Below are 22,929 nucleotides of genomic sequence, written 5' to 3' on the forward strand. Positions count from 1 at the left end.
GTACTATAACATTACCGTTCTGGTTGTTGTAGATAGGACTTCATGGCTTTAACTTGGAGGAGGTGAGAAGACATGTCTGTAGCCAGCACCATCTCTATAACCAGCGATCGCAACTCCCTGTCAACACGCACGCACGCGTGCACACACACACACACACACACACACACACACACACACACACACACACACACACACACACACACACACACACACACACACACACACACACACACATACACATTGTTGATCTGAGATAAAGATGACTGGCAGTCACACTCAAAAGATGTTCTAAACCCTTTTTACGATTTCCTGATGGGCTTTCTTGTTGCCGTGGTAACAGAGATTCCTTATCAGTCCTGTCCCGTTTTCCTGCAGGCTTCTGCAAAGCTTTACCAAAACATTTACAATTGTGTAAAGCAGCAGTGAGTTGTTATTGTCTTTCTCATCTGGAACCATGGATTAACATGACCATTATAGTAAGGGCATTTTATCAGGTATTTGACAAATCTGGGAACTAAATCGTTACCAAGAAATTTCTTCACCAATGTGTTTCTAAAGGTGTCTAATAACATGTACTAAAAGTTTGAAATTCAACTCCCGTGGGAAATTTGAGTTATTAGCATAATATGTGACCGTACCCTTAACATCCTATATAAGGCAAAAAAGTCAAAATTTCATCATTCTTTAAGTAGCATGTGACATATGCAACTAGGGTGATTTCATGATTCTGAATCCATTCCAAGCATTAGTTTTGCACAAAAAACACTCCTTGGGCTAAATTAGGCCATATCCACTTGACCAAATGTGCTGACCTCATCACGTTTGTGTGGCCGTTTTCCTCCCAAGGAGTGTTTTTTGTGCAAAACTAATGCTTGGAATGAATTCAGAATCATGCAAACACCCTAGTTTAATATGTCACATTACTTAAAGAATGATGAAATTCTGACTTTTTTGCCTTATATAGGATGTTAAGGGTATGGTCACATATTATGCCAATAACTCAAATTTCCCATGGGAGTTGAATTTCAAACTTTTAGTACATGTTATTAGACACCTTTAGAAACACATTGGTGAAGAAATTTCTTGGTAACGATTTAGTTCCCAGATTTTCATAGATTTCTCTTACTATTAGTTAGAAGGTGGCTGTGACTTCATATTGTTTATTAACATGACCATTAGTTAGAAGGTGGCTGTGACTTCATATTGTTTATTAACATGACCATTAGTTAGAAGGTGGCTGTGACTTCATATTGTTTATTAACATGACCATTAGTTAGAAGGTGGCTGTGACTTCATATTGTTTATTAACATGACCATTAGTTAGAAGGTGGCTGTGACTTCATATTGTTTATTAACATGACCATTAGTTAGAAGGTGGCTGTGACTTCATATTGTTTATTAACATGACCATTAGTTAGAAGGTGGCTGTGACTTCATATTGTTTATTAACATGACCATTAGTTAGAAGGTGGCTGTGACTTCATATTGTTTATTAACATGACCATTAGTTAGAAGGTGGCTGTGACTTCATATTGTTTATTAACATGACCATTAGTTAGAAGGTGGCTGTGACTTCATATTGTTTATTAACATGACCATTAGTTAGAAGGTGGCTGTGACTTCATATTGTTTATTTGGTATAGCCTACTTGTTGTAGTTGCTGAATAAACAAAAAAAGAGGCTACTTATGGCTAGAGTTGGGATCTGGAACCGGAGGACCAGGTTCCAGCATTGAGGATCTGGATCCGGAGGACCAGGTTCCAGCATTGAGTTGGGATCTGGAACCGGAGGACCAGGTTCCAGCATTGAGGATCTGGAACCGGAGGACCAGGTTCCAGCATTGAGTTGGGATCTGGAACCGGAGGACCAGGTTCCAGCATTGAGTTGGGATCTGGAACCGGAGGACCAGGTTCCAGCATTGAGGAAGGATCTGGATCCGGAGGACCAGGTTCCAGCATTGAGTTGGGATCTGGATCCGGAGGACCAGGTTCCAGCATTGAGTTGGGATCTGGAACCGGAGGACCAGGTTCCAGCATTGAGGAAGCACAATCACTTCCATCACATTTGGAACCGTTTCCAGAACACCCATAGCGATGATTTGATTGGCTGAGGGCTTAAAAAGTGAAGATAAAAAGTGAGGATGCCTAAAGTGATTGGCCGGAATGTGATGATCTATGATGATAAGAGCTCACTTCACACAAGTGTGATTTATTTTATTTTTTTAGGTTTTGTTGTTTTCAATGGTTTTGTTATTTAGTAAATTCATGTTGTGGGGTGTCGCTAGGCAACCAGCCGCCAGGTGAGCATAGGAGCCCAGACAGCCAGTGGGGAGGAGGCAGAGCGCGGCCAAGGGGAACACGCCTACTTGGCCTCGTCATCGACCAGACATACTACCCCGCCTACCTATAGGCCTATCTCACAGCCCGTTTTTCACGCCCACTTCCGGTAAATAGTGGTGACTTTAACATGGGCATTTACACGTTTTTTTCTCTGGAGAATCTACGTACATTTTCTAATGTAAAAATGTGACAGACCAATATTATTATGAAGCAAACAAGATGGTAAATCAGGTCGAGCAGATAGAACAAACCTTACCTTGAGAAAACAAAAGTTGTAGACTTCTTAAATAACCTCTGTTAACATGTAGCGTCTATGGAGTGACGTCACGCTATCACCACTAACCCCGAAAGGGGGCGTATTTAGGGGGGCGGGGAAATTCTGTGAGATAGGCTTATTGGCTCAAGGCCAAGTGTACGCACCTACGCCAAGGTTAAAAGGGAAGGATTGACTGCCTCTGCTCTCATTCCCCACTGACTACTGAGAGGGACAGTTCGGGCATGCTCGGCGGTAAGCGATACCTCATCCATTCCCTCACACCAGGCTACATCCATATTAATATGAGCACCATATTAAAGTCCGTCTTTCTCTCCTCCTCTATAGGTAAACCGTCGCCCTGGACTATAATTAAATCTATAATTACCACGGAGAGAGTTAGAGCTCCACCACCCCGGGGGAGTACTGACAGCAGTAGGCTACCACTCAATAGTACCTGTCAGACCCGGAGTGGTTTATATTGAGGCGCACTAAGCCCAGTTAGGGAAAAGGACCCTAACTAACCACCATTCCTGCCTGTGCGACTGACGGCAGCGAAGAGGAGGATTTTCCGTTGTTTAGAGACATTCTGTATTCTGAGTTGCATATTAATGCCGCGCGCCTGAGCGCACTTATCACAATAAACGGCCGTGGTGGCCCACTCTGATCCTGCCTTGTGTGTTGGTGTCCGCTCAGTGCTCACACTGTGATGTGACAGGTAAAAGCTAATGACTTTGAAGTGGAGTTGAAGTATTTGTTGATAACTGATAAAAACAGACTGGCTTTAAATTACGTTTGTGCTTCTCCACCGATATAAGTTGCAGTGCCCGCCCAATCAAATAATAAATTGTGCCCGATGTGAAATAAACCACAGCGGGCACTATCTATAAGTATAAAGTAAAGTCTGGATGTGTTTTGCCACATCGTTGCTGCAAACTGAGGTAGGCTACTGTGCTTCAACTTAAATACCCATCATACTGTATCATCACTGTCTGTCTGGTGGAAAGCATGTATGTCCAAAATCGTTACTTTTCAGGAAATAGGGAAAAAGCAACCTGTGTTCCAATGGATCCAATGTAGTGATGTACAGGTAGAACCAATCACACGATGTGTTCATGATTTGCAGCATTTTGTTTGAAACTGAACACTCCTGCGAACTTTGGAAGCCAATCTTAGCCAATCAGGATGGAGTCTGGGAAATCTGAAAGACCCGTTTGGTTGAATGGCTCTAGAGAGACTGTGTACCAATTTGCGTGATGTTTGGACAAAATCTGTAGGTGTACTGTCCAAAAACTTGTTTTGCACAAAGCGGCCTCCTGGTGGCGCTATAACAGGCCGTTCTGGAAGTTTTGGGGCAGAGGTTCATCGTTGGCATCCAGGGAGTGTGTGTGCAAAATGTGGCATCGACCGGGTTAACAGTGGCGGAGATTAGCTGTTCACAGACGGACACACGGACGGACACACGGACGGACGGACGGACACACGGACGGACGGACACACGGACGGACGGACACACAGACGGACGGACGGAGTGCAAAACATACTCTCTCCCCATGCCTTCGGCCTGGTGGAGACAATTAACAGCAAGAAGTGAAACTAGATGACAAGAGTGTTTTTTCCATCTTACATCCATTCCTCTCGTGTCAGGTTGGTGAAGATGTTCAGTCGCTCGTCCTGGAGCAGGCGAAACGCTGCACTCAAATGATGGCTCTCTTGTACCGAGCGGTCATTGTAGATCATCGCAAACTCTGACCTAAGAGAGAGAGAGAGAGTGACATATTCAGTCTGGCTGTATACGTGGAAATATGATCATCTGGCATCGCATTCAACAGTGGTGGAAAGTACAATTTGAGGTATTTGTACTTTACTCAATTTCCAATACTTTTACTTGTACTGTACTCCACTACATCTCAGAGGCAAATACTGTACTTTTACTTCACTACAATTATTTGAAAACTTTAGTTACTAGTTACTTTGTAGATTTGTATTATTATTACAACATATACATTACAAATGATCATCTGGCATTGCCTTCACTGTGTAATAGTCAAAGACTCAAATGTGATAACCGGCGTTCGTCATGGCGCTTGGTATCCAATCACAGGGAACAATGCATGCCTGTGATTATCAATCAATCAATGGATCTATCAGATAACCACAGGCATCGAATGATCGGGAAAACTAAGGTATAAAGGGGTTGATGGGAGAGGGGGGAATGAGAGAATGAGAGTGAGAAGGATTGTGTAAAAAGTGTAAAAATGATAAAATACCCTAGTACAGGGGTTCTCAACGTTTTTGGCCGGGGACCCCCGGAAATGCTTTGGCAATGTCTCGGGACCCCCGCCCCGCCCCCTCCCGACCCCCAATATAAATTGACTGCTACAATAACCTTAAACCATTTTGGGCGGGAACCCCTTTTGGTGTTTTAAGCATTGTTATAATTTAGCTATTGAAAAATAGCAGATCTACAAGCTCATAGCGCGCCACCGAGTGGCGCGCTACAAGCTTGTAGGTCTGCTATTTTTGAAAAATCGTGATTTTTTTTTTTTTTTTTTTTTTTTGAAAATAATTTGGGGACCCCCTAAAATAATTTGGCGACCCCCCGAGGGGTCGCGACCAAGGGGGCAGGCAGACTTTCCAACGTTGAAGCTCTGGGTCCTAGTGGTAGGAGGAGGGACTACAGGCGGACCCGTGGATTCATGACCGGGAAACCCCGTGCAGCTGGGCTTTAACGTTGAGCGCCCGGTTGCCCTACGTCACTCAGGACCTCAAAGTTGAGGTCCTGGGAGGGACTTCCGGCAGTCTTCCGGGTGCTTCAAAACGCCACTGAGCAACTTCCACTGACATGAATAGCTGGGGGGGCGGAGCTTCGCGCAGTTCAGTCTCTATTATATATATACTCTATGGTCGCGACCCACGGGTTGAGAACCCCTGGTGTAATAGTCAAAGACTCAAATGTGATAACCGGCGTTCGTCATGGCGCTTGGTATCCAATCACAGGGAACAATGAATGCCTGTGATTATCAATCAATCAATCGATCTATCAGATAACCACAGGCATCGAATGATCGGGAAAACTAAGGTATAAAGGGGTTGATGGGAGAGGGGGGGATGAGAGAATGAGAGTGAGAAGGATTGTGTAAAAATGATAAAATACCCTAGTAAAGTGTATGGAGAGGGTGAGCTTACTGAGGGGAAATGCCTCTAGCAGTGAGAGTGAAACAGGGTGGCAGAAAGGCTGCAGGGAGTATCCCAACCTATTAAGTAGGTCTTTCATAAATGAATGTAACGTTAATGAATAGTAGCAGATGATTAAAGCTGAGGGCTTTTGAGTGTTAATTACTCAGTTGAGGCTTGATAATAATGACCTAATTTTACTTCCAGTCTACTCTCATTTGCATAATCTGCTTTGTTAGGACTTTTAAAATGGGGAGTACATCATGAAAAGCTTTCCAATTAGCGATTTATTATAACCAAACCACACACACACACACACACACACAACACAGCCCTGTTAAAAATGGCTTTGCACACAGTAAGGGGAAAAGTTATGCTTCTTGAACAGAATGCTAACTTAGGTCTGGCCAATAGGCTACAGTATATCGATATTATACTGATACCATGATATGAGACTAGATATTGTCTGGTATTTTCAATATTGTAATATAGCATAGCTAAGTGGTGTCTTTTCTGGCTTATTGTAGTGGTCTAGGGTCTAGGCCAGTGGTTCACAAACTGTTTCATGTCAAGGACCCCCAAATTGACACTTATTAGCCAGCTGACCCCCATTTGAAAAGATATGCCAGCCAGGGACCCCCATAAGAGAAGCTTTTGACGGCTCTAGCAGTGATTCTCAACCCATTCAATTTCAAGGCGTCAAGGACCCCTAGTTTGACCCGCATCAGGCTACAGACCCCCCCCCCCCCCCCATTTAAGGGCCTTTCTATCTCTGGGACCCCCAATTTCTATTGTAAACATTGTAAAATCAATGTTAATTTAACTCAGAGTGTACAGGTCCGTTTATACAGTTATAGACCCATAACGGTCCATTTGGTTCCAAACTATCATTTAGCTGGGGACCCCCTGGAACTGCCTCAAGGACCCCTGGGGATCCCCCACTTTGGGAACCACTGGTCTATAGGCTAGCTGTTGTTTAAGCGTCTAATCTATATGTAGACGTCTATATTTTAGATGTTTTTTTAAACGTCTATACATAGACTGTCTATATATACTGTAGCTGTTGAAATGACGTCGTAATCCGATTCGCTCAACTCACAATAGGATTCGTATCACGATATGAGGTTCACGATACGATTTTTCACAATATTTTAAACGAAAAATATTTTCCAGAACAATTACCTTTTTTTTTTAATATATAATTTATCTTCCCGCCCGATCTTTTTTTACATTTTTTATTTAACTACATTGCAAAAGAAGTAGCATTACTTTTGACAGTGCAGAAACATAATTGCCTTCCTTGATGTATTAATGAGCATCAACGACCATCACCCATGGGCACAGTCACAGTCACACAGCTCCCCTCGACAGAACTCTACTACTGAAAGCGACTGCATGGGGTCTGTCTCATTTCTGTAAAATTACTTAATTTCTGTGCAACAACTGTAAGCATGCTTTCTTGTTTAGAACTTAGCTCAAGTTAAAATGTAAAAAAAGCTTTCTTTGATGGCATCTTAGGATAGATGTAGATCTATTTGACAGTGCAGAAACATAATTGCCTTCCTTGATCATGTATTAATGAGCATACATACATGCATGTCACAGACACACACAGCTCCCCTCTACAGTGCTCTACTACTGAAAGTGACTCAGTCTCATTTCTCTCCAAAAACACTTGAATATGATAGAATATGATTATTATTATTTATTTATTTTTATTAAACCGATTCATATCGGCAGGATTAATATCGATATATATTTACAATTTAGGCATTTAGCAGACGCTCTTAATCCAGAGCGATTTACATTAAGCAAGAACAAAAAAGAAAAGCATGGGAATACATCACATATATAAAAATGCATATATACGATATATCGTTACATGCCTAGTTATAACGCATTTTAGACGTCTATAATAGGCCATCTGTGGATGGAGTTCATAATGAAAGAATATTTAGCAAAGAACCGTCCGTACTTACTTTGTGTGAATATGGAAGTTGTTTGTGGTTCCTGTGTGCTCATAGTCATGGATAGCTGCAGCAAACAGGGACGCCATCACCTCCAGCTCTGTTAGCCAGTGCTATAAAGACACACAACGTGAAAACAATCAAATGGATCAATCAAAAGGACTGCCTGTTTTCAATTATAGTAAGAGAAATCTATGAAAATCTGGGAACTAAATCGTTACCAAGAAATTTCTTCACCAATGTGTTTCTAAAGGTGTCTAATAACATGTACTAAAAGTTTGAAATTCAACTCCCGTGGGAAAATTGAGTTATTAGAATAATATGTGACCATACCCATAACATCCTATATAAGGCAAAAAAGTCCAAATTTCATCATTCTTTAAGTAGCATGTGACATATGAAACTAGGGTGTTTGCATGATTCTGAATCCATTCCAAGCATTAGTTTTGCACAAAAAACACTCATTGGGAGGAAAACGGCCACACAAACGTGATGAGGTCAGCACATTTGGTCAACTGGATATGGCCTAATTTAGCCCAAGGAGTGTTTTTTGTGCAAAACTAATGCTTGGAATGGATTCAGAATCATGAAATCACCCTAGTTGCATATGTCACATGCTACTTAAAGAATGATGAAATTTGGACTTTTTTGCCTTATATAGGATGTTATGGGTATGGTCACATATTATGCTAATAACTCAATTTTCCCACGGGAGTTGAATTTCAAACTTGTAGTACATGTTATTAGACACCTTTAGAAACACATTGGTGAAGAAATTTCTTGGTAACGATTTAGTTCCCAGATTGGTCAAATACCTGATAAAATGCCCTTACTATTAGGGGTTATACTATGTAGTTTAATTTAAATGATCGGTTTACACTCTCAGTCCTCACTGAGAAGTAGGTCTAGGGCCTAACGATCAGTTAGGTGGCCCTAGACTCTAGGGCCACCTAACTGATCAATCTCAGTCCTCACTGAGAAGTAGGTCTAGGCCCTAACGATCAGTTAGGTGGCCCTAGACTCTAGGGCCACCTAACGATCAGTTAGGTGGCCCTAGACTCTAGGGCCACCTAACTGATCGCTATCGTTGTCGGGCAGAAACCTTGCATCTCCAGTTTTCAAATTATGTTTTGTTTCATGCCCTATACTTCGTTGTACAACAGTGCCGCGCAAAAGTAGCAAAAATAGCAAAATTATGAGCAGTGGTGTGAGATTGTAGCTCTGATATTTTTTGAAAGATTTTGAAAGTGGGCTGTCTGTGGACTTTGTTTAGCCATTGAAAAGTAGAACTAAATAATATCTATATTGGATCCATCGGAGCTCATGTTCTTCTTTTCCATTTCCTGAAAGGTTTTGGACATACATGGTTTCTTTCCACCCGACATCGATAATTATATAAAAGTGTAGCAGCCAATAGATACTAAAACAAGTGGTAACTGTATTGTTCCCAGGTGTAACAACTCATTCGGACAGTCTGCCTTCTCAGTAAAGGGAGCAAACCTATGGAACTCTTTGCCTACGGTTCTAAAACTAGAGACGGATGGTAACGTGTTCTACAGAGGACTCAAACTATGGTTGAAATCAAATCAACTGTGTTCACATGTATAGCTTGAGTTACTAGAGTGATTATGTTTACTTGTGTATTTGAGATTATGTAATGGGTACTGTAATTTTGCTGTAAATATTATTAGAATGTATAATTTTTTGTATTTGATTGGGTGTTTTTTAAACTAAATTGTATTTTTTAGAAAAGTCTCCTGTGGACAAGTGGTGAAAATTAGCACATGTGCTAACACACTGTAAATGATGCATCTACAATTTGTACAACTGTGCAATGAGCAATGCAATTGTTATGTCCATATCAAATAAATAAACATAAACATAAAACAATATGAGTGATGTACTCGGTGCCCTGTACTGTTACTGTACCACTAGTCCGGTGCGTAGGAGCAGGCAGTGCAGGGTCTAAGTGACATCAGCAGCATGGATGTGACTGTATTGTTACTGTACCACTAGTCCGGTGCGTAGGAGCAGGCAATGTAGGGTCTGAGTGACATCAGCAGCATGGATGTGTGTGTTACTGTACCACTAGTCCGGTGCGTAGGAGCAGGCAATGTAGGGTCTGAGTGACATCAGCAGCATGGATGTGACTGTAATGTTACTGTACCACTAGTCCGGTGCGTAGGAGCAGGCAGTGTAGGGTCTGAGTGACATCAGCAGCATGGATGTGTGTGTTACTGTACCACTAGTCCGGTGCGTAGGAGCAGGCAATGTAGGGTCTGAGTGACATCAGCAGCATGGATGTGACTGTAATGTTACTGTACCACTAGTCCGGTGCGTAGGAGCAGGCAATGTAGGGTCTGAGTGACATCAGCAGCATGGATGTGACTGTAATGTTACTGTACCACTAGTCCGGTGCGTAGGAGCAGGCAGTGTAGGGTCTGAGTGACATCAGCAGCATGGATGTGACTGTACGTACCACTAGTCCGGTGCGTAGGAGCAGGCAGTGCAGGGTCTGAGTGACATCAGCAGCATGGATGTGACTGTGGTAAGAGTTGTTGTGTTTACAGTAGCCTCTCTCCAACGCAGATAGGAACTCTGTTAGACAGGAAATGGGGATCTACAAAATACATAGTAGTGTTACATTTCAATTTTTGCCAGTTCAGTCAGGACAACTCAAGGATGTAATAAGATGTAATATATATTTATTGAATATAAGATGAGCAATACAGTAAATGGTAAATGGTAAATGGTGCATTTATATAGCGCCTTTATCCAAGGCGCTTTACATAGATTGTGCATTACATTCACCCATTCACACACACATTCATACACCGATTGCGGCGGAAGCCATGCAAGGTACCAACCAGCACATCGGGAGCAATTTTGGGGTTCAGTGTCTTGCCCAAGGACACTTCGACATGTAGACAGGAGGAGCCGGGATTCGAACCGCCGACCCATGGATCATTGGATGACCTGCTCTACCTCTTGAGCCACAGTCGCCAGTATATTTATTATGGTTTGGCGATGTATTGGATCTGCTTTTTAGGTACTCAGATCAAGCGCATCAGTCCCGACCATAGGGACTCCGAATCCCCCGTACCTAAACAGTAGATCCAAAACGACAGGTGGTAGCTGGGGTGGAGGTGGGTGAGCAGCAGGTTTGTATACAGCAGCACGCTGATACGCAGCAGCAAGGAAGGAAGCAGGAGGAGGAATGCAAACCTCCGGTTAAAGTAGCCGGTATGAAGATGTAGTGAGTGTGTGATTGGCTGAGTGAATCATGTGAATGAGAGCGTGATGCTGAGGCGGCCCAATTAACGGCCGGCAGCAACTGCACTGAGGTTCCCTGACTGAACTTGCTCTGCGCATGTCTACGACAGGCACAAATGCTCATTTGTTTTCCATAGATAGATACAGTATATGGAAAAAAGCTTGATACCTAAAGCTAGACGTGCAAGTGCGGAAAGCACGCTGCCACTCGAGTGACTAAGACCCGCCCGAGTGCGTGACGGTGACGCAGACGTTGTCGCCTGGAAGACGACAGGTCTGCTCATGAGGGGCGCGACTCGCATTGCGTAAAAATAAAAAAAGCTCAACACAATCCAGGTCTATAGTCAGTCGCGGGCGTGTGCACGAAACAAAGTACACATGCGTGACAATTTCACGGCACCGCGCCCACGTAAATGCGCTTGTGGCGGTGTCGCCCCTCGACTTCTCCACGCGTCCAAAATAAACAGTAAACACACACCTCTCATTGAAAACGGGTCCATTTGTACACTCTCAGAGTTACACACCCGCATACATGGGGCCATTTGGTCTTGGAACCCACTCAAGGACACTTTGAGACCCACTGGTTTGTAGCAGAGTGTTTCCAGTGAGCCAACATGCACAATAGCACCTGTGAAGGAACTAAGTAGGGAAGGGGCCCAAGTTCTTTCCAAAATGGCGTGTGTGCATATAGAGCCCATTGTGTTTGCATGGATGCCCGGCCAAGCCTGATCGAGGCACCGCGGAAGGATTCAAACCCCTCGTCTCTGTGGTGGTGCATGCATGAAGGAATCTGTGTATTGCGTTTGCCTGTATCAGTCAGATATTTACTGTACATGCAGTAGTGTGAAAACCAAAGTTTTATTGACCTTGAAGCGGCTGTTCAGCCCATATCTGATGATCAGCTCGAAGAACAGCGCTGACAGCGAGTGGTTGGAGCTGGTGGAGTTCAGGGCAAACACGTCGAAGTTCCAACGGTCAACGTCCTAGAGAGAGTGTATATTTGAGTATATTATTTTGATAGAGATTGAGAGAGAGTATATTTTATATTGTTTTCTGTTTTTTTCAGTTTTTGCTGCATTTGATGCTTTGGCAATACTGTAATTGTTACATTCAAGCGAATTGAATTGGAGAGTAAATGTATCTGTACTTTACTTGAGTGTTTAGATTTTTGGATGCTTATGACTTTCACTCCACAAGCCTATACATTTCAAAGACACGCGCGTGTACTTTTGACACTTTTGAAGTACATGTTTAGGAGAATGTTTATGCATCGCAAAGCATTGTTTCTGGCCATATTGATATGCTAGTTTCACTATTGTTGGACATTTTAAAAATGTCTAAAATGTTAATACAACAATGCAATTGTTGATGTAAAATGTGTACTTTACAGTACACATTTAACGCAAGTATTTGACAGAGCAACTTTGACTTGTAGTTGAGTCATATTTGACCAGAAATGCTGGGGGTTGGAGTGCTTTGTCTACCATGGCTACTAATATGGGTACCAAATGTAAAAAAATATATACTATGTGGACTTTTATACAATTCCTTTTGTGGCGTCCAATTTACAGTGAAACATGCGAAGTGCAAGGCTAGGTTGATATTGACGATCACTCACCCTGAGGCAGTTTACGACGAGCGCAGGTTGGTCTGGCACGGACGCGGTGTAGGCCCTCTTGAACATCCTGGAATAATGATGAGATGTTTACATTGAGTTCAGCTCCAGTTTCGCATGGTGACACTGAGCAGCGAGCGCTAGCCTCGCAAGCTGTTTATATAAATCGTCCCGTGGACAGACATGTCCCCCCCTCCCCTGTCTCCCCTCCCCCCCCTCGTGCAGGATATTTTAAAGAGGAAAGAAGAGGTTTACGTGACTCTGCTCAGTTTTTATTGGCAGTCTGTTCTGTGGCTTTGAGAGATGATCCAGTTACACAGAGCAGACGTGGAAATCAGTAAATCTTTACAGTGGCATATTTATACTTGATACTAATTTATATATAGCGCAGATATTCTGCTATTTATACTATGTGATACCATATAGGCCTAGAGACTATATCCAGTAATAATAATAATAATAATATGCCTGATTATGTTTACAGTCTATAGCTGTCGTTGAGGTGATCCCAGGCGGTGATGTAAATAGGTTTTCAATGTAATGGGGTGGTCTTTTTAGATGGGTCCCAGGGACAATATATGAGTCCTACTTCAACGACAGAGTACAGTACTGAGTACAGTATTACATCCCAGGACTCCCGGACGGAGGGTGACATCATGATTGCATCCTTTCTCAATTTAGTGAGTCTAAGGGCCGATTCATACTCCTATTTTAGAGCCGAATAAAAGTCGGTTCGGCGCTGTAGAGCCTACAATGTGACATAATTTGAGGTTCGGGGGGGCGGGTACTGTCCTGAAGTCGGCTCTTCGGTGCTACTGAAAATTTCTGACGAGCCGAAATCATTTCGGCACTACAGCGCCGAAACAGCGGTAAAATAGGCCCTAAGGATGCAGGATGCAGGCTATTGGCATCCCCCGCCCACATATATTACTGATAGTTAGGAACCAAATGCACCCTTGCGTGTTTAACTTTTACAGTGTAGATGTTTCACAGTGTAGATTCCAGAGATGCCTAATGCATATCAAACTGGGGGTCCTTGAAATGGTTGAAAATCACGCACGTTTGGATCGTCCACACCCAAAAGGCGTTTTTGGCCCATACAAAATGAATCTTTTTAAAAAGTCCGGCCACAGTGTAGATTTTTTTTAAAGTCCCAGAGTCCACTGTGTGGACAAGACAAACGGATGTTTTGGCTGTCTCCGCCACTTTAGCAACGTTGTCGTTGCGTGGACGGAGAGATTGCAAACATATAGACTTGGAAGATGTACAACACGAAAAGTCTCCGTTTATTAAAAAATATAACCATGTACGTGTCGCCGAAGCCTTTTACTTTTAATTTGAATCAGCCATAATTAAAGCCATAAGTAGAAGTGAAAATGGAAAGTGCGACCTTTCCACGAATATCCCAGCCTGCACTGCGTGCACGATGCTGCGGAACTTGGGCTTGTCGTCTGAGCGCCGCACGACGGGCCGCCGCGCTCTCGTGGTGAAGGTGGACGCCAGCCAGTCAGTGACCTCTGAGGGCACGCCTTCCTTGTGGAGCTGCTGAAGGTCATCCTCACAGTCCAGAGACTGTCTGTGAAGACACACACACGTACGCGAACACACAACGCATGTTGCACACGCACACACAGGCTCACTGTCACAATGTTTTCACTACAATGGCAGCATATTGCTAGCATATTGCTACACAGTGGTGGAAAGTAACTAAGTACATTTACTCAAGTACTGTACTTAGAGGTACAATTTAGAGGTATTTGTACTTTACTTGAGTATTTCCAATTTCAAATACTTCAATTACTTCTACTCCACCACATCTTGGATCCAAATATTGTACTTTTACTCCACTACATTTATTTGACAACTTTAGTTACTAGTTACTTTGTAGATTTTGCTTATTATTACAAAACATAGAATAACCACTTCAACCCTATATACATTGTGGTCATTTGAAAATAGCTGATCTACAAGCTCACAATGCGTCGCGATGTGACGCATTGTGAGCTTGTGATCTTATTTTCATACATTTGAAAAAAACAAAAGAAAACATTCTGCACAATGAGTACTTTTACTATTGGCACTTTATGTACATTTTGATGCCAATACTTTTGTACTTTTACTCAAGTACATTTTGAATTCCAAACTTTTGTACTTGTAACAGAGTAGTTCACCACCACTGACAACATGCTGGCATAGGCAGACAAGGCAGTACAGCAGCAGCATGTCAGTGTTTATCAGTACAGTCAACCCCCAGCCGGAAAAAATACTATGAAGACTTCCATCATTTTGCCAGCACAGAAGGCAAGGATTGACATGTTGATGTCCTCAAAACTGAGGAAAAACTGTCTGAAAATATAGAGGGTATGCACGTGACATCATCATCATAACCGGAAGTTATGCGGGAACGACTACTGAGTGGCAAAAAACTACTTTTCTGGCCTTGACAGCCCATACATCCAAACAGAAAGGTCCTATCTGATTACATTAAACAATGTTAAACGACGTTAAACTCACTTTGCCACTCGATTTGCCACTAGATTTCCCATTTACTTTATGCATGTGCATACCCTCTATACATACAGTAACCGTGGAATATGAAGTTCATAATTCTTCATAAAACCTTAATATGGTATACATAATAAGCCCAGAGTGAAGAGTCTCAGAAAGCGGGTAACTTATTGCTTGCCACAACAGAGACGCATGCACCGCCGAGAGGCGTTAACACGTAACTGCAGCCGGGGATGATTCTCTCCTGAGAAAAGGAGATGATCTGTCTTCAGTAACTTTACACTATAATCTCTTTGCAATGTTGATCTTAGATTTGGGTGATATATTTTGTGTATGTATGCATGTTGTGCATACTGTAATGTTCCCTAAACCTTTTCCACATACAGAAGTTTAGGCAGCGTTATTTTTCCTTCTTCAAATATTGAGCTATGATTGTGTAGATGAACAATAAGTGCATTTGTATATAGCGCTTTTATCCAAAGCGCTTTACATTGTGCATTTCATTCACACATGGCGGAGGAAACCATGCAAGGGCAAGGCACCAACCTGCATAACGTGAGCAATTAGGGGTTCAGTGTCTTGCTCAAGGACACTTCAACACTAACTCTGGGGGCAGCCCAAGATCGAACTGGGAACCTTGTGGTTCCCATCGGCTGCTCTACCGGCTACTATACCGGCTCTATACCCCTGAGGCACTGCTGCCTCATTGTGTGACCCCATTGTCCTTTAATTTACTTGACTGACTTTAGTCTGACTTTGCTCATATTATAGCTGTACAATGACAAACCATCATGGAACATGTGATCAAGTGGTGACTATAGTTAAATTCCCCATGACAGAGATGATTGCTGTTAAAATAGTAAACATTATAGCATTTGTTAATACCAGTTCATATGCGCTTACCGTGTTCCGTCAAGGTATACTGCCTCAAGTAATGATGCCGTGAAATCCAAACTCTTTTTGATCTCCTCAAAGTCGACATCTTTCTCTTCCAGTTGCTTTACCATACTCCTCAGCCTGAAACACACATTCATGATCCAGTTGCTTTACCATACTCCTCAGCCTGAAACACACATTCATGATCCAGTTGCTTTACCATACTCCTCAGCCTGAAACACACATTCATGATCCAGTTGCTTTACCATACTCCTCAGCCTGAAACACACATTCATGATCCAGTTGCTTTACCATACTCCTCAGCCTGAAACACACATTCATGATCCAGTTGCTTTACCATACTCCTCAGCCTGAAACACACATTCCAGTTGCTTTACCATACTCCTCAGCCTGAAACACACATTCATGATCTTTACCATACTCCTCAGCCTGAAACACACATTCATGATCTTTACCATACTCCTCAGCCTGAAACACACATTCATGATCTTTACCATACTCCTCAGCCTGAAACACACATTCATGATCTTTACCATACTCCTCAGCCTGAAACACACATTCATGATCCAGTTGCTTTACCATACTCCTCAGCCTGAAACACACATTCATGATCTTTACCATACTCCTCAGCCTGAAACACACATTCATGATCTTTACCATACTCCTCAGCCTGAAACACACATTCATGATCCAGTTGCTTTACCATACTCCTCAGCCTGAAACACACATTCATGATCTTTACCATACTCCTCAGCCTGAAACACACATTCATGATCTTTACCATACTCCTCAGCCTGAAACACACATTCATGATCTTTACCATACTCCTCAGCCTGAAACACACATTCATGATCTTTACCATACTCCTCAGCCTGAAACACACATTCATGATCTTTACCATACTCCTCAGCCTGAAACACACATTCATGATCCAGTTGCTTTACCATACTCCTCAGCCTGAAACACACATTCATGATCCAGTTGCTTTACCATACTCCTCAGCCTGAAACACACATTCATGATCTCTTCCAGTTGCTTTACCATACTCCTCAGCCTGAAACACACATTCATGATCTAAAACAATATCCATTTCAATGCACTCCTACATTACAATGTTGGGCAATCTCCCCCAAAAGCGATTCACACGGAATGCACTGACTTCTTGTATTCTTTATTTTGTTTTACTGAGAATAAGGCTAGGGTTAGGCATAGTTTTACTGGGTTTAAGTTTAGGAATAGGGTTAGGTTTTGGCACCGTTTTACTGAGGTTAAGGTTAGGAATAAGGTTAGGTTTAACGGTAACCGTTTAAGCATAATTTACTTGGGCTACTTTAGGAATACCAGGCTGAGCAGTAACGCCGGCTGTACGCCCGGAGCGAGTTGGTAAAAGGGCGACTTTGTTGGTTTTCCTGGAGAGCATTCCGGGAATATAATGTAAACGAGTAGCATTGACCTTCATAGAACACAGAGCACAAATAGGGTCAGCAATCATTTTCATTAAACATGGCTTTCCTGGGCGCCACATACACTTTGTGTAAAATTATAATGATGGGTGTGAAAATTATCTGATAAAATCATTAAGTTGCACAGAGCTAAGGGTTATACTGTAGTACAGAACATGGAAAAAAGTCGCCATAAACAAAACGGGGTCTGTGTGCGACGTGAGCTTTCTCAACTCTACTTGATGAAATAACTGAAAGCACTTCAATGTTTATGAGTGAGCCCAGTGAGTTGGATCACAACGGCCGAGGAAACCTGCTCCAAGAAAGGGCTTTTGAACAGGTTGAAAACGCCCCACTAACGGGAACGCAGTTCATTTGGAAGTGATTTAAATGCCAAACTGTCCAAAGAAAGCCAATATGGCAAAAGGGCATCGTTAGTGCCAAATATTTCATGAGAGGAAAACTTCCCATGGTCAGGGCAGGGGCTTATGCAACCTAATTTGGTTTCACTGGGCTTTGGTGAAGAATGTGAAAGTCAGTGGCGTGCACAGACAGACACTAGGGGGTGCTAGAGCACCCCCTGCCCTTTTGGCAATGTGCCCTTTTGAAAAAAAAAAACCCCCCTTTTTTTTTTTTTTTTTTTTTCAAAAATAGCAGACCTACAAGCTCGTAGCGCGCCACTCGGTGGCGCGCTATGAGCTTGTAGATCTGCTATTTTTCAATAGCTAAAGCATAACATAATGCTAACACCAAAAGGGGTTCCCGCCCAAAATGGGTTAAGGCAACCGGCCGGTTCCACGCGCTGCACAAGGTGCCCTTTTTTAACTTGAGCACCTGCCCCTCTAAATGTCTGTGCACGCCACTGGTGAAAGTGTTCTGAATTCTGATGCAGATGGACCTTTATCGATCCCACGAGGGAAATGACGTTGTCATGGCGAGCGCAGTATGAAACACAGGACACAAACGGACATAATGAGATACCACTAAGTATAGAACATTGTTTGTGAAAATAAGACTAAACAGGTAGTAATGTAAAAGGGATTAGGACTATGGTACCAAAACCAGGGTTCTTGTTTGGCCCCCTGGCACTTGGACCACCCGTACTTTTCATGTAGTAAGCCTATGAGCTAATAATAACTAACGGATATAAATATAAATATGCATAAACATTGTCTATACTCTGCAGCCTTTATAATCATTTTCTGATGTAGAACTGGTGGAATAAGCAGCAATATGTTATGTGATTCCCACAGGAGCAGTTTGAGTTCCTGCCACCTCCACTTTTATATCTTTGCAATCTCGGTAATAAACTAGATAAAGTGCTCCTCGGAGCACAGGTCTCGGCAAGGTCAGGTAGGTCATTGTGGCTTCCTGGTGGCGCTATAATAAGCCAATGTGAAAAGGGTGACATTTCTTCTTACGCCATTGACGGCAATTGCGCGTTAGATTTGAGGCATTTTGTTCCAAAAATGTGTTTTGCAAAAATCCACCTGCTGGTGGCGCTATAACCGGCCAATGTGAAAAGGGTGGGATTTATTACTCTGCCTAGTAGGAATGTGTGTGCAAAATATCACGTAAATTGCACGCTGTGTTCATGATTTGAGGCATTTTGTTCAAACTTTGTTAGCTAATCTTTGCCAATCGGGATGGAATAGGGAAAATCGGACAGATCCGTGTTGATCACATGACTGACAAACAGAGAGTGTCTGTGTGCACAGTTTCGCGACCAGGCCAAAATGTGCCGGAGATTAGCTGGTAACTGACGGAAGGATGGACACATGGACAGACGGACAGGGGTGAAAACAGATTCTCCGCCATGCTATCGCCTGGCAGAGACAATAAGAAGCAAGTGCATATCACAATACAGTTTGCAACTTTACCGTTTTACAATTACCCAAATCAGCTTATAAGAATTCCTTAAGTTTGTGTAACCGTTTAGTTTTGTGCCTGTTGAAATAGACTTGTTTAGTATGTCTGCAGTGTTTGTCAATTGCGTTACATCACGTCTTTGGAACTCAAATGTTGAATGTTCGCTTCCCATAATGCGCGCCGACTGCTTGACCATTGTGGCTGTTCAAATCACTAAGCTGGCGATGAGAGGCTCACAGCTTGTTTCAAGTGTTTATCACGCTGGCAAAGGCCTTCAAAAGCGGTTGAGTCATAAAAATAGCATGCATCAGAATGCCACAGCTTTTCTTTTTCTTTTTTCACTCTTGAATAATCCCTCTGATAGCACAGTCCTCTCCTCTCAGTAGCCACAGTTTAGGAGTAGCATTAAGGATATGATTACTGTTAATTAAGTCCACTTACTGTAATGTGTATTAATAGTGGCAGTCAATAGTACAATTGACACAGACATGCATACTGTACTTACTATGCATACCTTCTACTTTATATACGGTACAGGAGTTCTGTCAAGGGCACTCAAATTGACACGTATTTGGCAGAGGAATCCCATTTGAAATTAATCTTGTTGTTATTTCGTTATTGGTAACAATTACAAAACATTATGTACAATGAGTCAAATGACATACATAGGCCTAATAAGTACTTTCTACTTTTGGCACAAGTACCTTTTTTATGCCAATACTTTTGTACTTTTACTCAAGTCAAATTTGAATTCCGGACTTTTACTTGTAAGTATTTCTACATTGCAGTATTGATACTTTTACTTCAAAAATACTTTCACATCAAAAATATGTGAGTACTTATTATTCCACAATTGCAGTAGAGAGAGTGAAACATGCAGAATGATATCATTCTGTCACTGAGCTATTAGTCTCGCGTAGCCAGACAACTATTCCACAATCCCGAATGCTATATAGAGTCTGGAACTACACCTCCGACACTTCCGAGTAAGGAAGCTGCCATTTCCGTTCACGAAAATATATTTTAAAATATCTTTAGAGCTTATATATTTTTATTTCCATTTCTGCTAAGCAGTAAGCTATATATGCTTAGATGATTTATTTTTATATTAGGATAAATTTGCGCGACTGTAAAGACGAAACGGAAGTGGCGAGGAGGCTCCACTTCCGCTTTATATTTTACTCATGACAGCTCTTCCGTTGCTCCAGACTGTATATGATGAAAGCATTTTGAAATTGCGAGAGGCAACAGTCTGCATGGCAACGCGAGACTACTGAGCTATAGCTTCTATCCTGTGAAATGATTGTGAAATGAAACTGTTCCTCATATTGCTGGGGACCCCCTGGAAGCACTTCAAGGACCGCTGGGGGTCCCCGGATCCCAACACTGGCATTTTGAATGGGTGCTTTGAGGGGAGAAGAGGAAGGTGATGACATGCATAAGGGTGACAAACAACAACAACATAAGGGTGACTAAGCAGTTTAGCTGCATGGCACTTGTCAACGCAAAGTATTTGTTTATAATAAATGCTTTCCCCAAAGGGTGGCTTCTAGGAATCAGATTGAAAAGAGTGGAACATTTGATATCTACAACGTAAAACAAAAGTATGACTGGGGATGTCTGATCAAATCGGCAGACATTTGGCGATTAGGCAAACATTTTGCGAAAATAGCCACTCTGCATCGCAACACATTATGTGAGCTTGTAGATCAGCTATTTTCGGCAAAGAGAAATGGGCCTTACTTTCGCCAGTGCCCTACCATTTATCCCTAAACTTTTTGAAAAACTTTTAAATTGTTCAACTCTAGCCGATCTTCATCGACACGTTGTAAGCTTCTAGATCGGCTATTTGAACTATTAAAAAATAAAAAAATAAAGGCAAAAACTTTTAGGGATAAGGGTTAAGGCACTGGCTAAAATAGGGCCCCAAATTGGTGCAGAGGCAAAAAAGGAGGGGCTATAGACCCCTGGGGGACCCCCAGTCAGTGAAGTGTCTGGGGGTTCAAGTGGTTAATTTGTGAGGGATCGTGCCAAACTAAGCACAAGAGCATGCAACTCATGTCATTCTGTAACCTGACTGATAAGCACGTTAACCAAAACAAAACCACATGTTCTCTCTGCAGCAGCAGCACCTCTCTCTCTCTCTCTCCCTCTCTCTCTCTCTCTCTCTCTCTCTCTCTCTCTCTCTCTCTCTATCTCTCTCTCCCTCCCACGGCATACATAGATAGCGTGAGAGGGTGAGTAATGACAAGTGTTCACACAAGAATTCGGAGTTAACAAGTGCCTGTTCGCCACACTGCAGAGCCAGAGGTGAAGCAACGGTTAAGTCAAGTCTGATTTATACTTTGTCAACAGAGTAGGAACTATTACCACCAGTTTCCAGTAGTGCCTCGATCTGTTCTTACTGAGTTCCAGGGTTTTGAGGTAGATGATTAGAGGATAATAGTGGATAGAATATTATAATAATATAATAATTAAGTCCAAATAGTCCAAAATTACGACCCTTGTTTTAACTTGTTTTAACCTTAGCAGGCTTGGCGTTATTTTTTTATTATTATTATTTTTTTTACTGCGTTCAGGTGGTCATATCAATATGCTCAGTGTACTCGACCACTTCCCTGTTTTAGGCATGCCATATAATATATATATATTTTTAATCTATTTACAAGCTTGTAGATTGGCTATTCATGTTATTTGTTTGACAAAGTACAGTATAGGGTTTAACTGGTTAATCCACCCTATAGTAGTTTATCCAAACTTACAGCACACGCACGCACGCACGCACGCGCACACGCACACGCACACACACACACTTGTCTTACCTAGAGATGGGAACCTGTAGCCGTTTCTTACGGACTCGCACCAGCTCAGCCATCCAGAATCCAAGCTGGAGTGATGCCCCTCGCACAGACCCAGTTCAACAGAATCCAAGCTGGAGTGATGAATCCAGTTCAACAGAATCCAAGCTGGAGTGATGAATCCAGTTCAACAGAATCCAAGCTGGAGTGATGAATCCAGTTCAACAGAATCCAAGCTGGAGTGATGCCCTCACACAGACCCAGTTCCACAGAATCCAAGCTGGAGTGATGCCCTCACACAGACCCAGTTCCACAGAATCCAAGCTGGAGTGATGAATCCAGTTCCACAGAATCCAAGCTGGAGTGATGCCCTCGCACAGACCCAGTTCAACAGAATACAAGCTGGAGTTATGCCCTCACACAGACCCAGTTCAACAGCAGGACAAACTAACAGAAGGAGAAACTTGAAAAGGGAAAACTTCTGTAGAGGAGCGGTGAACAGAAAAGTTCTCACAGCCACTCACACTGTATCCTGAGACAGACTTCTGTTTCAACAGCTCTCCCACCCACTTCTTAGAGGGACCCACTTCACTCTCATTGGTTAGGCAGGCCTGTGTGTGTGTGTGTGTGTGTGTGTGTGTGTGTGTGTGTGTGTGTGTGTGTGTGTGTGTGTGTGTGTGTGTGTGTGTGTGTGTGTGTGTGTGTGTGTGTGTGTGTGTGTGTGTGTGTGTGTGTGTGTGTGTGTGTGTGTGTGTGTGTGTGTGTGTGTGTGTGACGCTTGGTCTGTTGTA

The 22,929-nt window shown here is 42.6% G+C and overlaps 1 protein-coding gene across 1 annotated transcript in view; it reads right to left on the reverse strand.

Moving 5' to 3' along the window:
• The window catches only part of LOC306930107 (dual specificity calcium/calmodulin-dependent 3',5'-cyclic nucleotide phosphodiesterase 1B-like), a 32,775-nt gene extending 10,464 nt beyond the window's left edge, over positions 1-22,311 (reverse strand). Inside the window, exons 1-9 of the mRNA XM_079510851.1 lie at positions 22,163-22,311; positions 16,036-16,149; positions 14,015-14,200; positions 12,628-12,694; positions 11,876-11,992; positions 10,216-10,356; positions 7,749-7,849; positions 4,220-4,345; positions 16-117 (exon numbers count right to left, since the gene is read on the reverse strand). Of these exons, the coding sequence (XP_079366977.1) occupies positions 16-117; positions 4,220-4,345; positions 7,749-7,849; positions 10,216-10,356; positions 11,876-11,992; positions 12,628-12,694; positions 14,015-14,200; positions 16,036-16,149; positions 22,163-22,215 (1,007 nt within the window). The 5' untranslated portion in view covers positions 22,216-22,311. The remainder of the gene's footprint in view (positions 1-15; positions 118-4,219; positions 4,346-7,748; positions 7,850-10,215; positions 10,357-11,875; positions 11,993-12,627; positions 12,695-14,014; positions 14,201-16,035; positions 16,150-22,162) is intronic.
• Between the last annotated feature and the right edge of the window lie 618 nt (positions 22,312-22,929).

The sequence above is a fragment of the Electrona antarctica genome (assembly GCF_951216825.1).
Source record: "Electrona antarctica genome assembly, chromosome: 9".
NCBI lineage: Eukaryota > Metazoa > Chordata > Actinopteri > Myctophiformes > Myctophidae > Electrona > Electrona antarctica.